The following is a 16,282-nucleotide window of genomic DNA, read 5'->3' as shown; positions in this document are numbered from 1 at the left end:
GCTTTCTGATGACTCACGTCCCGGGAGCTGTCCAGCTCCTATGGGGATATTCTCCCATCATGCACAGCTCCCGGGACGTGACATCATCATTGAGCAGTTAGACAGAAAACTTCAGAAGCTAATAACTATTGGAAGGATTAGGATTTTTTAATAGAAGTAATTTACAAATCTGTTTAACTTTCCGGAGCCAGTTGATATATAAAAAAAAGTTTTTGCCTGGAATACCCCATTAAAGGGGTACTCCGGTGAAAACCTTTTTCTTTTAAATCAACTGGTGGCAGAAAGTTAAACATATTTGTAAATTACTTCTATTAAAAAAATCTTAATCCTTCCTGTACTTATTAGCTGCTGAATACTACAGAGGAAATTCTTTTCTTTTTGGAATGTTCTCTGATGACATTACGAGCACAGTTCTCTCTGCTGTCGTTATTATAATAATAATAATGCTTTATTTATTGTTGTCCTTAGTGGGATTTGAACCCAAGTCCCCAGCACTGCAAGGCCACAGTGCTAACCACTGAACCACCATGCTGCCCTTAGCATACATCTGCTATGCATGGTAGCTAAAATGGACAGAGATGTCAGCAGAGAGCACTGTGCTCGTGATGTCATTAGTGTTCCAAAAAGAAAGGAATTTCCTCTGTAGCATTCAGCAGCTAATAAGTACTGGAAGGATTAAGATTTTTTAATAGAAGTAATTTACAAATCTGTTTAACTTTCTGCCACCAGTTGATTTAAAAGAAAAAAGGTTTTCACCGGAGTACCCCTTTAATATTGTAACTTGAGGGACCACTGTACTGATATACTGGCAGCCTATATGCGATGTAAATAGGGCCTAAGCTGTGTGGCATCTTTAGAATTCGCTGCATTGGTGACCATACAGACAACCAATTCTGTATAACTAAACACAGATAGAATTTGTGACTAGCGAGCGGCTAGTCTTTGATTATTTGTGGATTTCCTCAGTGCAGCAGAGAGGACCTTAGAGACGACTTTTATACTGGGATATACGAAATGTGTCACTGGAGGAAAATAACAAGCAGATGTTTGTTTCCCGTCCCTATACAGGAATGAATGTTAACTATAATGCGCACACGTCCGGATGATGCGCGGTGCGTTTCGAGAAGCCGGAGAACAGATGCCCATATTCACGGATCTGGGAACTGTAAACGCGTTGAAGCCTGATGATTATTTCTATTCAGTAAACCGCCATGCTGTGTGTTCACTGGAAAAATAAGGATCCCGGGAAATACATTCTGTACGTAATAGTCGGTCGTTCACCCCCGCTACTCAATGGCGGCCCCCTGTACGAGGTGAATATGTGGAAAACGTTAACCAGGGTAGCACATGTACTAGAGGCTGTAAACAGCCAGAATTAGAAATACAGGTTTCTTTGTCTTTTTTTTTTTTTTAACCACGATGGGAATAATTTAGACTTCACTTGCTACCAGCAGGGAGGAAATGTGTGGGCGCACGGTGGAGTTTGATAGTAAAAACCGTCAGGAAATCGGCTGCTGCGTTTAGCGCATGAAAGGGAAAAAAATAATTAAGAGAATTATATGAGAACAATAGAGGGAGGGAAAATAAAAGCTCGACCCTATTAAATATTATAACTTGGAAAACAATATTTTGTACATTAAAATAATAACATGAGTAGGTAATATGGTGTCTCCTCAGAGTACTGTCCTCTCCTATAATACTCTGTGCTGCTGTTGGTGATGTGCCTGCATACTCCTTAGTGCAGTGTTTTCCACACAGTGTGTCTCCAGCTGTTGCAAAACAACATGCCCGGACAGCCAAGGCTGTACCCCCTACCTGTTTTTTACCTGTATTTTTCACCTGTAGCCAGATAGGAGGGGCAGCACTTTCCCTGGATGTCCATCCTACGTACCCCCTGCAGCCCATTTAGTGAAGAAGGGGCCAGAACACATAATCTTCCACCCTGCATCTTCTCTCTATAACTATTGGGAGAATGGCCTTTAGCACAGAACCCGAAATCCAAGGACTAACCATAGGTGCAGAAAGGAGCTACAGAAAGCTGCAGAGGATTGTGTGCTGGGCCCCTCTTCACTAAACAGACTGCCGAGGACCACAGGTGCACACATACAGAGTCATAATGGAGAAGTGTATGGGAACTTTAGAAATTGGCTGACCAACTAATCGACCAACTAGGGCTGGGGGGTATACCGGTTCATACCGAATACCGACATTTTTGTGCTGCACGATATAAATATTTCCCATACTGCAATACCGGTTGGTCCCCTCCCCCTTGGGAATGAATTATCAGCCCAGCGATGCGCTGTCCCCACATCGGGGAACTAATCATATTTGACCCGCGAGCGCTGTTCTATTCTCCCCCTCCACCAAATCAAGTTACCTGCCAGCGCTGTTCTGCTCCCCCCCCACCACCACCAAATCATGTTACCCGCCAGCACTGTTCTGCTCCCCCCCCACCAAATCATGTTACCCACCTGCGCTGTTCTGCTCCCCCCCCACCAAATCATGTTACCCGCCAGCGCTGTTCTGCTCCCCCCCCACCAAATCATGTTACCCGCCAGCGCTGTTCTGCCCCCCCCCAAATCATGTTACCCGCCAGCGCTGTTCTGCTCCCCCCCCCCACCAAATCATGTTACCCGCCAGCGCTGTTCTGCTCCCCCCCCACCAAATCATGTTACCCGCCAGCGCTGTTCTGCTCCCCCCCCCCAAATCATGTTACCCGCCAGCGCTGTTCTGCATCCTCCCCCCCAAATCATGTTACCCGCCAATGCTGTTCTGCATCCCCCCCCCAAATCATGTTACCCGCCAGCGCTGTTCTGCTCCCCCCCAATTAATGATCAGCCCAGCAGGGTACTACTCACCGATGTCACCTGCAAGCACTGCCCTCCTCCTCTTGGTTTGGGGCCTCCGGCGATGGAACTCTATACTGCACGCCAGTGGTCTCCATCCTGTGGACCTCCAGATGTTGCAAAACTACAACTCCCAGCATGCCCGGACAGCCAACGGCTGTCCGGGCATGCTGGGAGATGTAGTTTTGCAACAGCTGGAGGTCCACAGGTTTGAGGCCACTGCTGTACGCTGTATCCCTGTGCCCGGGCTGCAAAAGATAAAGAAAATAAACTTTAACTTACCGACGTCGGCCTTACGCTGGGGACGGGAACGTCGGACAGACGTCAGCCTATCACCGGCCGGAGCGATGTCCCGCCCCGGCCAGTGATAGGCTGAGCCCACTGTCATGTAAGGAGCTCTGGCTGATTTCTTACATGACAGTGCGTTTAACCTATCACATTGCTCCTGCCAGTGATAGGCTGACGGCTGTCCGACGTTCCCGTCCCCAGTGTAAGGCTGACGTAGGTAAGTTAAAGTTTATTTTCTTTATCTTTTGCAGCCCGGGCATAGGGATACAGCGTACAGCAGCAGTCTCAAACCTGCTGACCTACAGCTGTTGCAAAACTACAACTCCCAGCATGCCCGGACAGCCGTTGGCTGTCCGGGCATGCTGGGAGTTGTAGTTTTGCAACATCTGGAGGTCCGCAGGTTGGAGACCACTGGCGTACAGTATAGAGTTCCAGCGCCGGCGGCCCCCAACAAAGAGGAGGAGGGCAGTGTTTGCGGGTGACATATGTGAGTCGTACCCCGTTGGGCTGATAATTGGGGGGGAGCAGAACAGCGCTGGCGGGTAACATGATTTGGTGGTGGGGGGGGAGCAGAACAGCGCTGGCGGGTAACATGATTTGGTGATGGGGGGAGCAGAACAGCGCTGGCGGGTAACATGATTTGGTGGGGGGAGCAGGACAGCGCTGGCAGGTAACAGGAATTGGTGGTGGTGGGGGGGGAGCAGAACAGCGCTGGCGGGTAACATGATTTGGTGGGGGGGAGCAGAACAGCGCTGGCGGGTAACATGATTTGGTGGGGGGGAGCAGAACAGCGCTGGCGGGTAACATGATTTGGTGGTGGGGGGTAGCAGAACAGCGCTGGCGGGTAACATGATTTGGTGGTGGGGGGAGCAGAACAGCGCTGGCGGGTAACATGATTTGGTGGGGGGGAGCAGGACAGCGCTGGCAGGTAACATGATTTGGTGGTGGGGGGGGGGATCAGAACAGCGCTGGCAGGTAACATGATTTGGTGGTGGTGGGAGGGGAGCAGAACAGCTCTGGCAGGTAACATGATTTGGTGGGGGGGAGCAGGACAGCGCTGGCAGGTAACATGATTTGGTGGGGGGGAGCAGAACAGCGCTGGCGGGTAACATGATTTACACATATTTGGTCATACCGCCCAGCTCTACGACCAACTGATTAATCGACAACATTTTTCATAATCAATTAGTTGCCGATTAATCGATTAGTTGTTTCAGCCCTAATCATTACCTGGTTCGGAGAGTGTCCAAGCACGCAGGCAGATACTTGTCAAACAGAATGGTCAGATTGGCTCTCTCGGACTGGACCTCCCGCTTGTCTATCCAGCTCGTGACTGGTGGGTTCCAGCCCAGGTCTGCGGGGTTGATGTACAGGATCCCTGTGGGGACATAAAGCTAGGTCATACATCTATAGAACGCATCAGTAAGACTCAGCAGCGAGGACAATCAATAGTTACACAGAAAACAAGTGTCTGACAGACTTTCCTTGTGCACAGAGCGGAGTTGACACGGCTCCCTCTATGCATGTCTATGGGAGCGCCAGAGATACACGAGCCCTTTACAGATGCATAGAGGTAGCGTGTCAACCCTGCTCTGTGCACGAGGAGAGTCAGGACACCATTCAGGAAATCATGAGGGGTCCATGAGGTCAGACCCCTGTGACCAGACAATTATGGAGTACCTCTTTAACTATTGCAGCTTGGAGGTTATTGGGTCACAGTTGCAAGCAATGAGCAGATAAACGTGCCAGTTGAAGTCCTACTAGGCCTCATGAAGGGAACACATACGCCAATGTGCTGAGACCCCCAAATCAGGAGAATGAGTGCGGAGAAGTGTACGGCACCAATCTCCATTCAGCTGCTGTGACATGTTTTTTTAAATGACAGGTACACTTCAAATGGGTGTTATAGGACTTTAAGGCTGATCACCTTTCTTTCAAGTGTTCCCGTCATTTAAAACAAATTAAAATTTTCACAGGGACACGTCAAACGTTTTGATCAGTGGAGGTCTCCACTGACCAGCAGAATGAGCTATGGGAAGCAAGTGATGGTGCGCTCCACTCCCAAGCTCTCAGCGACCTATGTCCGGCTTCACAGAACAGACCCATAGACTTATAATAGGGCCACAGGACAGAGATCACTGCAAGCTGGAGAGAACTGATCAGTCATGGTCTCAGCACTGAGACCCTGACCGATCAAAACTTTTTGACATGTCTCTGTGACAAACGAAAAAAAATTCAAAAGAGAGGGACACTTTAGTATAGGCCACCAATATCAGACTCAAACTCAACACAAAGCAATCGGAGGAAAGGGTTAATGGCACACGGGCAATTCCAGAGGCTTCTCTCATGTTTAGCAGGCACAGCGCCGTACATTTTGTAGTGGCTGCGCCTGGTATTGCTGCTCACTTGAATAACACTTAGCCACTAACAGCTGCAGTACTAGACACAGCCACTACAAAATGACGGCGCTGGTACACAATGAATAGGATGAAGCCACGCCCCCTTAATCAGGTGATCGACTTGGGGGGCTACTAATATAACAGGAAAACCCCTTAAAAATCAGGGAAAACAGGCTAAACCTAATGAGCCGCGTCGTCTACAGCACGTGCTCCTCATTGCGAGCCAGGGTCCCGTTCAAAAGATCGCAGGGGGCCCCAGCAGATTGGGGATAACATAATTTTCACTGAACAACCCATTTAAAGGGGTACTCCCCTGGCCAGTGAACGCTGTTTTCATGCTGCATGGGTCGGCCCCGCCCCTCATGACATCATGGTCACGTCCCCTCAATGCAAGTCAATGGGAGGGGGCATGACTGCCGTCATGCCCCCTCCCATAGACTTGCATTGAGGGGACGTGGACGACCCCCGCAGCGTGAAAACAGCGTTCGGAACATTTAGTTCCAAACGCTGCCAAGTGGAGTACCCCTTTAACCATCTGACAGATCCATTATGATCCATTTCTTTATACTACATCACTACTCTGTATGTGAGCACCAGGATGTCTACATAGCGCTGCCATATACTGAACCTTTCTCTGAGCCCCCGCACTGCACCACAGACTCCACCAAGGACAGTGACAGAATTAACTCCTCAATGAGCCCCTTGGCACAATGGTAGATAAAGGGCCTCACTTCTCATGTAGAAATGCTGAGACTCAGCAAGAATTACTCTGCAGAACGGCCAATGTATCATCCCAATATCAATCTGCTGGAGGTCATTGTTATGTCGGATTTATTGACGCTTTTGGATTATTTCAGCTGGTGATTCTCCTGCCGACTGACCTGCTAAAGACCCACATTTATTTTTTATCAACTGGTGCCAGAAAGTTAAACAGATTTGTAAATTACTTCTATTTAAAAATATTGATCCTTCCAGTACTTCCAGTTCTTTTCTTTTTGAATTTCCTTTCAGTCTGACCACAGTGCTCTCTGCTGACACCTCTGTCCATGTCAGGAACTGTCCAGAGCAGGATAGGTTTGCTATGGGGATTTTCTCCTACTCTGGACAGAGGTGTCAGCAGAGAGCACTGTGGTCAGACTGAAAGGAAATTCAAAAAGAAAAAAACTTCCTGTGGAGAATAGAGCAGTTGATAAGTACTGGAAGGATCAATATTTTTTAATAGAAGTAATTTACAAATCTGTTTAACTTTCTGGCACCAGTTGATTTAAAAAAAAATGTTTTCCACCTGAGTACCCCTTTAAATCAACTGGTGCCAGAAGGTAAAACAGATTTGTAAATTACTTCTATTTAAAAATCTAAATCCTTCCACTACTTAGCTGCTGTATGTTCCACAGGAAGTTCTTTTCTTTTTCGAATTTCCTATCAGTCTGACCACAGTGCTCTCTGCTGACATCTCTGTCCATGTCAGGAACTGTCCAGAGCAGGAGAGGTTTGCTATGGGGATTTTCTCCTACTCTGGACAGAGGTGTCAGCAGAGAGCACTGTGTTGAGACAGAAAGGAAATTCAAAAAGAAAAGAACTTCCTGTGGAACATACAGCAGCTAAGTAGTGGAAGGATTTAGATTTTTAAATAGAAGTAATTTACAAATCTGTTTAACCTTCTGTCACCAGTTGATTTAAAGGGGTACTCCGGTGGAAAACATTTTTTTTTAAATCAACTGGTGCCAGAAAGTTAAACAGATTTGTAAATTACTTCTATTAAAAAATCTTAATCCTTCCAGTACTTATCAACTGCTATAATCTTAACAGGAAGTTTTTTTTCTTTTTGAATTTCCTTTCAGTCTGACCACAGTGCTCTCTGCTGACACCTCTGTCCATGTCAGGAACTGTCCAGAGTACAAGCAAATCCACATAGCAAAACTCTTCTACTCTGGACAGTTCCTGACATGGACAGAGGTGTCAGTAGAGAGAACTGTGGTCAGATAGAAAGGAAATTCAAAAGGGAAAGAACTTCTTGTAGAGCATACAGCAGCTGATAAGTAGTGGAAGGATTAATATTTTTTAATAGAAGTAATTAACAAATCTGTTTAACTTTCTGGCACCAGTTGATTTAGAAATATTTTTTTCCAGCGGAGTACCCCTTTAAAGGAGTACTCCAGCAAATTTAACTTAGCCTGTGGATAGGGGACAAGTAGCTGATCTCCGTTACTGGACCCCGACTCTCTCACTGAGGAGCGTGTGTAGACTGCACACGCTACATTCATTTCTAAGGGAGCGCCAATGATGCCTGAGTGCTGTACTCTGGTCCTTTTTTTATTTGTTTTATTGAAACAATTAAAAACACTGGTTACATGGTCAGACAGTCAGTACAAAATAGACAATAACATGTTAAAAAAAACATACTTTGCACATCAGTATGCATGAAAAATCTGTACAGATAAGACCGGCCACAGTAGTAAGAAAGAAAATATAATAAAGCAAACATATAAAACAAAATCTCCATCCGCCCAGACATGCAAATAATACAAAACAGGAATGATTAATCATGAGTTACGGCACAAAGTATCCTGGGAAGCTTAGAAAGGGCACAAATAAGCTTACGCGGGTCCTTTTGGGGCTCCCATAGAAATGAATGGAGCGCATGCCGTCTCCTTACTGAGCGCTGTGTCCCATCCCGGAGATCGCGGGGGGTCCGACATCTACTTAGCCCTTATCTTGTGGATAGGGTATAAGTAAATTTTTGCCCCAGTTCTCCTTTAAACCTTAGTGCAGAATTATCCGTTAGTAAAGTTTGATCACTGTACAGTGATCCCTCAACAAACAATAGTTTCAACATACAATGGTCTTTTCTGGACCATTGTAAGTTGAAACCAGACTCAACATACAATGTACGGATAGTCCAGATCTGTGAAACATGTCAATGGCCGGAAGAATTGACCAATCAGAATGGGCATTCACTGGTAAAACACCTGTATTACTGAAGTGCGTGCACTGACTGGTGTCTGGTAGCGCTCCCTACTGTACAGGGAGGTACAACATGTTCTGTACTCTTTACATGTATTACTGAAGTGTATGCACTGACTGGTGTCTGGTAGCGCCCCCTACAGTACAGGGAGGTATTACATGTTCTGTACTCTTTACCTGTATTACTGAAGTGTATGCACTGACTGGTGTATGGTAGCGCTCCCTACTGTACAGGGAGGTACAACATGTTCTGTACTCTTTACCTGTATTACTGAAGTGTATGCACTGACTGGTGTCTGGTAGTGCCCCCTACAGTACAGGGAGGTATTACATGTTCTGTACTCTTTACCTGTATTACTGAAGTGCATGCACTGACTGGTGTCTGGTAGCGCCCCCTACAGTACAGGGAGGTATTACATGTTCTGTACTCTTTATCTGTATTACTGAAGTGTATGCACTGACTGGTGTCTGGTAGCGCCCCCTACAGTACAGGGAGGTATTACATGTTCTGTACTCTTTACCTGTATTACTGAAGTGTATACACTGACTGGTGTCTGGTAGCGCCCCCTACAGTATAGGGAGGTATTACATGTTCTGTACTCTTTTACCTGTATTACTGAAGTGTATGCACTGACTGGTGTCTGGTAGCGCCCCCTACAGTACAGGGAGGTATTACATGTTCTGTACTCTTTACCTGTATTACTGAAGTGTATGCACTGACTGGTGTCTGGTAGCGCCCCCTACAGTACAGGGAGGTATTACATGTTCTGTACTCTTTACCTGTACCAGGGTTAGCTGCTCATTTGGACAACAGGTGAGGGCGGCTCCATGTTACTTTTATTAGGACAGTGTGTGTTCTGTACAGGACCCGGAAGAAGCTCCTGTCCTCTACATAGACCAGTGTTTCCCAAGCAGGGTGCCCCCAGCTGTTGCAAAACTACAACTCCCAGCATGCTTTGCAACAGCTGGAGGCTCCCTGCTTGGGAAACACTGACATAGACAGTGATTACAGCTCCCCGCAGATCTTTATTACTTTTATATATAAGGATTTGCTTTATCTATATTAGTTATCTACTTATTTTTCTTTAACTCTCACTTTTTCCTATTTTGGATGACATTTTGGGGCTTCAGAACCAATTACCAGGTTTCCATAGAGTTCTGGTCTCAACATACAATGGTTTCAACATACAATGGTCGTCCTGGAACCGATTAATATTGTAACTTGAGGGACCACTGTATAGTGAAAAGCTCTGTCACTTTCTTATAAACCTTGTGTTTCAATTGCTCAAAGGCGTTAAAGATCTCTGCTAGCTGTCAGTGAATATGAACAATCTTGTTTTAAGTATTTCAGAAGCCTGAAAAAATCTTTAAAAATGAAATAGATCTCATAATTTGCACGACTAAGAGCTTTCTATACTCGTATACATACATGTAAAAAAATAAAAAAAGCTAATAAATGTAAACCCCACAGTAACCCACCTAAACAGAGAGCATAATTACACTCTTTCGGACTCTGATGGGACTATGGATGCGGTTTCTTTGTATGTAATTCCTCAATAAAGTTTTATTGTTGTGGATTTTGCTGCAGAAAATACTGCAGCAAAATCTAAAACTGTATTTTTCTAACACACTCATGATTTCAAATGAACTGGTGCCAGAAAGTTATACAGATTTGTAAATTACTTTTATATAAAAACGTAATCCTTCCAGTACTTATCAGCTGCTGTATGCTCCACAGGAAGTTGTGTAGTTCTTTTAAGTCTGATCATAGTGCTCTCTGCTGACACCTCTGTCCATGTCAGGAACTGTCCATAGCTGGAGAGGTTTGCTATGGGGATTTCTTCATGCTCTGGACAGTTCCTGACATGGACAGAAGTGGCAGCAGAGAGAACTGTGGACAGACTGAAATAACCAACACAACTCCCTCTGTAGTTTACAGCAGCTGATAAGTACTAGAAGAGTTAAGATTTTTAAATCGAAGCAATCTACAAATCTGTATAACTTTAGTTGATTTGAAAACATACTTTTTCCTCCGAAGTACCCGTTTAATTAAAAAATGTTCACACAAAAAATCTCCTGCAGCAATTCTGCACCTAAATCCACAAAATGATGTGTGGATTCGAAGCTGCAGATTTACTGGCGGAAATACGTCAGATTTTCCACTACGGACAATGGGAAAGCTTCCTATGATTTTAAGTGCATGACACAATTGCGGAGTTTGAGGTCTCTGAGGTGCTGATGTGGAGGTTACCTGCTCTGGAGACTGTAGCTGGCGTGGCGGTCCTCAGGTGACTGATCTCAAACACCAGCCTCATGGTTGGATTTAGTGGGATTCGCTCATTACTGGCCAGAGTCAGGACCTGAGAGGAGAATAAAGGAGGATGACCTGTCACATCCTACAGATTCTAGATTTACTGATCTTGTACTGTCATTAAAGGAGTACTCCAGTGCACTAAAACTTATCCCCTATGCAAAGGATAGGGAATAAGTTTTAGATTGTGGGGGGTCCAACTGCTGAGGCCCCTGCGATCTCCCAGGAAGAGAACGTGTCGACCCCCGCACAAACGGCAGCCGACACCCCCCCTTCATGTATCTCTATGACACAGCTGGAGGTACCTGAACGCTGTACCTCCAGCTCTCCAATAGGGATATATGAAGAGGGTGTGTAGATCACAGCTTCATGCGGGGGTGCACGCGCTTCCTTCCTGGGGACTGCAGGGATGCCGTGCAGGAGATCGCAGGGGGCTTTACATAGGGGATAAGTACTATAGGGGAACCATTTATATCAATGAACGTTCTGGCATATGATTCTGAGTATGCAAGTGGGGTAGAGCGGTGCTGTAATACATAAGTGTTTTCTAAACAGCGTGCCTCCAGCTGTTGCAAAACTACAACCCCCAGCATGCCCGGACAGCCTTTGGCTGTCCGGGCATGCTGGGGGTTGTAGTTTTGCAACAGCTGGAGGCACACTGGTTAGAAAGTTGTAGTTTTGCAACAGCTGGAGGCATTCTGGAGGTAATTTTGCAACAGCTGGAGGCATTCTGGAGGTAGTTTTGCAACAGCTGGAGGCATTCTGGAGGTAGTTTTGCAACAGCTGGAGGCATTCTGGAGGTAGTTTTGCAACAGCTGGAGGCATTCTGGAGGTAGTTTTGCAACAGCTGGAGGCATTCTGGAGGTAGTTTTGCAACAGCTGGAGGCATTCTGGAGGTAGTTTTGCATCAGCTGGAGGCATTCTGGAGGTAGTTTTGCATCAGCTGGAGGCATTCTGGAGGTAGTTTTGCAACAGCTGGAGGCATTCTGGAGGTAGTTTTGCAACAGCTGGAGGCATTCTGGTTGGGAATCATTGCTCTCTACATAGTATGTGCCTATGATCTCTGCCTGTAAATACTATGCAGGGATCCTGATCATGTGATCAATAGCAGGAAGATGGCTGCTGGATTATTTGCTGAAGACAGGTTTGATACTGGTGAGCTCTTCTCATCCCTCCTCACGTACCTTATTATCATCCATGACTGTATTCAAGGACTCAATCCACATTGGATCAATATCTCCATCAAGTACTATCCACTTGGGTCCATCGTGTGTAATGTTGGCCAGTTCACGCATGACTGAGGAGAACAGACCTACAACACAAACAGAATATTGATGGCGGCCTCCAGAGTCACACAGTCTCCTAAGAAGAGATCACTCAGCTCCACAATCTTATCTGAAGAAACTGGAAATCTCAGCCTTATACATCAGACACCTGCTGCAATGACCGAAAAATGCCATTATAATAAGCGCCATTTATGGGGTCCCAAGTAATGGCACCTATACACTTTTGTTCTAATATTTTATATACTAAGCCCATTTGGGACATCATCAATGTTACCTATACAAAAAAACTTATGTATATATATATATATATATATATATATATATATATGTATATATCTCAACTGGCTCCAGAAAGTTAAACAGATTTGTAAATTACTTCTATTAAAAAATCTTAATCCTTTCAGTACTTATGATCTACTGAAGTTGAGTTGTTCTTTTCTGTATAAGTTCTCTCTGATGACACCTGTCTCGGGAACTGTCCAGAGTAGAAGCAAATCCCCAGAGGAAACCTCTTCTACTCTGTGCAGTTCCCGAGACAAGCAGAGATGTCAGCAGAGAGCACTGTTGCCAGACAGAAAACAACAACTTCAGCAGCTGATAAATATTGAAAGGATTAAAAAATTTTAATAGAAGTAATTTACAAATATGTTTAACTTTCTGGAGCCAGTTTATATATATAAAAAAATTAAGTTTTTTCCTGGAATACCACTTTAATGCCTGAAATATTATGCATAGAATTTACTATAATAATGTTCTGTGCTATAATCTTAATATTCCCCTAACCCACATTAAAGGGGTACTCCAGTGAAATATATTTTTTTAATCAATTGGTGCCAGAATGTTATACAGATTTGTAAATGACTCCCATTTAACTATCTTAATCCTTCCAGTACTTATTAGCTGCTGTATGCTCCAGAGGAAGTTGTGTAGTTCTTTCCAGTCTGACCACAGTGCTCTTTGCTGACACCTCTGTCTGTAGTAGGAACTGTCTGGAGCAGGAGAGGTTTGCTATGGGGATTTGCTCCTACCCTGGACAGCTCCAGAAATGGACAGAGGTGGCAGCAGAGAGCACTGTAGTCAGACTGGAAAGAACTACACAACTTCCTCTAGCACAGGCATAGGCAACCTTCGACACTGCAGATCTTTATGGACTCCAGCTCCTGTGATGCTTTGGCAGCTTTTTGGCTGTAAGAGTGTCATGGGAGATGTAGTCCACAACATCTGCAGTGCTGAAGATTGCCTATCACTGCTCTAGAGCATACAGCAGCTAGTAAGTACTGGAAGGATTATGCTGTTTACATAGAAGTAATTAACAAATCTGTTTAACTTGACTTGACATTTGTTTTCCACTGGAGTACCCCTTTAACTTTTCAAGACCAGAGGGTCTACATTCCAGGAGTGTGAACAATTTAAACCCTCTGTATCCCGCAGAATTCATTGTGTCATGCATAGAATTATACATAACATATATACTCGAGTATAAGCAGAGTTTTTCAGCACGATTTTTCGTGCTGAAAACACCCCCCCTCGGCTTATACTCGAGTGATCTCTCCGCCTGTCAATCCCTTCATCAGTGGTCTTCAACCTGCGGACTTCCTGATGACCCAAAACTACAACTCCCAGCAAGGGCATGCTGGGTGTTGTAGTTTTGAAACCTCTGGAGGTCCGCAGGTTGAAGACCACTGCGGCCTTAGTCATCATCTAGCCCCCCCCTTTTGTACTCACCTCCCCTCAGCGGGAAGTTAGGGTGAGCTGGTCCGGGCCATCTCTGCTGCAGGGACCGTCCGGTGGGGATGGTTAGTCTTTGCGGACTGTCCATTTTCCCCGGGGGGCCTCTTCTCCGTGCTTTAGGCACGGCCCCGGTTGCCGTGACGACGACGCACAGGGACGTTCAGGCAACGTCACTATTCCGGGCACGAAGCGCGGAGAAGAGGCCCCCCCAGTGAAAATGGACAGCCCGCAACGACTAACCATCCCCACCGGACGGTCGCTGCAGCATAGATGGCCCGGACCAGCTCACCCTAACTTCCCGCCGAGGGGAGGTGAGTACAAAACAAAAGGGGAGGGGGGCTGGATGAGGACGAAGGCCGCAGTGGTCTTCAACCTGCGTACCTCCAGAGGTTTCAAAACTACAACTCCCAGCATGCCTAGACAGCCGATGGCTGTCCGGACATGCTGGGAGTTGTAGTTTTGCAACATCTGGAGGTCTGCAGGTTGAAGACCACTGATGAAGGGATTGAAAGGCGGTGATGATGATGGGCGGGGATGATGACGGGGGTCTGGATGATTACATGGGGGGATGATGTATTTCCCACCCTAGGCTTATAGTCAAGTCAATAACTTTTCCTGGGTTTTTGGGGTAAAATTGGGGCCTCGGCTTATATTCGGGTCAGCTTATACTCGAGTATATACGGTAGTAGAGGGTATAAGAGGTGGCTTTAACAAGGCTTTCCCAGACAAAATTGCAGAATCACTGGGATTTGCATAGGTTATTACTTCCTCACTGTATGACCGTGGCAAGAAGGAGCATAAATCCAACATCCACGCTGCTGCTCTAAACGCTTCCTACAGGACCATTGGAAAAAGTCAAGGACTCTCTTCAAACAGCCCCATAGACTTTGAATAGGGCAGCAGCACGTGTGCTGCATCTTTTGACATGTTGTAGAGATAAGTGAAATGTTTGACCGGTTCAGACAGATTTCTAGAACAAGCACTAACCGTTCCGTCTCAGCTCTGTGCCAAGTTACAAACTTAGGCTGCATTCACACCACGTTTTTGTAATACATTTCCCGTATCAGGTTTTTGATGAAAAATGGATTCCTAAAAACCGGATTTGGTTTGAAAAATGATGTATACGTATACGTTTTTAACTTTTCACTCCATTTTGTATAAAGTTTCACTTGTTTGATTGAAATTCCAAGAAAAAAAACTGTGCAAAGTAAAAAACCGTATGGTGAAAACCGGATGGAACCGTAAGCACATACAGTTCTGTACGGTTCCGATTGACTCCCATGTTAAAGAAAAAAAGTAAACGGTTTAATACAGTTTTTAAACCGGACCAAAAACTGTGGTAGGCTACGGTTTTGGGTACGGTTAAAAAAACCTGACAAAACCGCACAGGATGCAGAACAGATGCAACCTGATGAATCTTTTGCTATAAGGTTTTCAATGGAGAGTCAATGCATACGGTTTTCAATATGGTTCCGTACGGTTTTCACATAGAAAACGTATACGGGAACTGTACTGCAAAAATGTGGTGTGAATGCAGCTTTACAAGTCTATAGGATTGTCTTGGTTGCTGGCGCAGAGAGCGGGGAGAGAAGTACTAAGCTGCGCGCTTTTCTCCCCCGCTCCTTCTAGTGATCGCGCAGGGTGTGAACACTCAGACCCTGACCGATCAAAACTTTTTACATGTCTCTAGGACATGACAATGTTTTTTAAAGTGACAATACGCTTTAAACTCCTTTCCACCAATTTGGGGGAAATAAATTGTGTATTTACCGTCTTTCCACTCTCGCGTGGACGGATTTATAATGCCAAAGAGCTCGTCGTTGGTGACCGCTTTTGGATTCAGGTCGGTCCACACTGGACGCCGCTTCATGATCCCATAGGTCTTGTTCAGGGACTTCAGTACCTGAGACTTCCCGGTTCCAGCATTGCCAACGATGAACACAGAATGGCGAACAGCAAGCAACTCTTCCAGCTGGACAACCTAAAGGGAACAAGTGGCATTACATTCGGTTCAATGTGATACCAAAGGAAAGTAATAAAAATACACAGATGATACAGAAACGCCCAGTTTAGAAGAGGTTTGCTATGGGGATTTGCTTCTAAACTGGGCGTTTCCCGAGACAGGTGTCATCAGAGAGGATTTAGACAGAAATGAACAACCTTAACTTCAGAAGCTCATAAGTACTGAAAGGATTAAAAAAAAATTAATAGAAGTAATTTACAAATCTGTTTAACTTTCTGGAGCCAGTTGATATATAAAAAAAAGTTTTTTCCTGGAATACCCCTTTAAGACGTGCTGGGAGTTGTAGTTGTAGGGAGCTGGGAGTGCCACAGGTTTGGAACACTGTCATATTGGGATCAAGCTGGGTTTTTACACAAATAAAGCTTGATCATTGTGTAACAACAAATTCTGGAACTTTTTAATACACTTGTGGTTGTGCTCAGTTCTTTACAGTT

At 45.3% G+C, this 16,282-nt stretch overlaps 1 protein-coding gene across 1 annotated transcript in view; it reads right to left on the bottom strand.

The window, feature by feature from the left end:
- The window catches only part of DNAH9 (dynein axonemal heavy chain 9), a 264,791-nt gene that overhangs the window by 130,378 nt on the left and 118,131 nt on the right, over nucleotides 1–16,282 (bottom strand). The window contains exons 32-35 of the mRNA XM_056549442.1: nucleotides 15,596–15,806; nucleotides 11,993–12,120; nucleotides 10,749–10,857; nucleotides 4,365–4,512 (exon numbers count right to left, since the gene is read on the bottom strand). Of these exons, the coding sequence (XP_056405417.1) occupies nucleotides 4,365–4,512; nucleotides 10,749–10,857; nucleotides 11,993–12,120; nucleotides 15,596–15,806 (596 nt within the window). The remainder of the gene's footprint in view (nucleotides 1–4,364; nucleotides 4,513–10,748; nucleotides 10,858–11,992; nucleotides 12,121–15,595; nucleotides 15,807–16,282) is intronic.

This window comes from Hyla sarda, chromosome 13 (assembly GCF_029499605.1).
Source record: "Hyla sarda isolate aHylSar1 chromosome 13, aHylSar1.hap1, whole genome shotgun sequence".
Classification (NCBI taxonomy): Eukaryota; Metazoa; Chordata; class Amphibia; order Anura; family Hylidae; genus Hyla; species Hyla sarda.
This window is presented reverse-complemented; position numbering and strand designations above follow the sequence as displayed.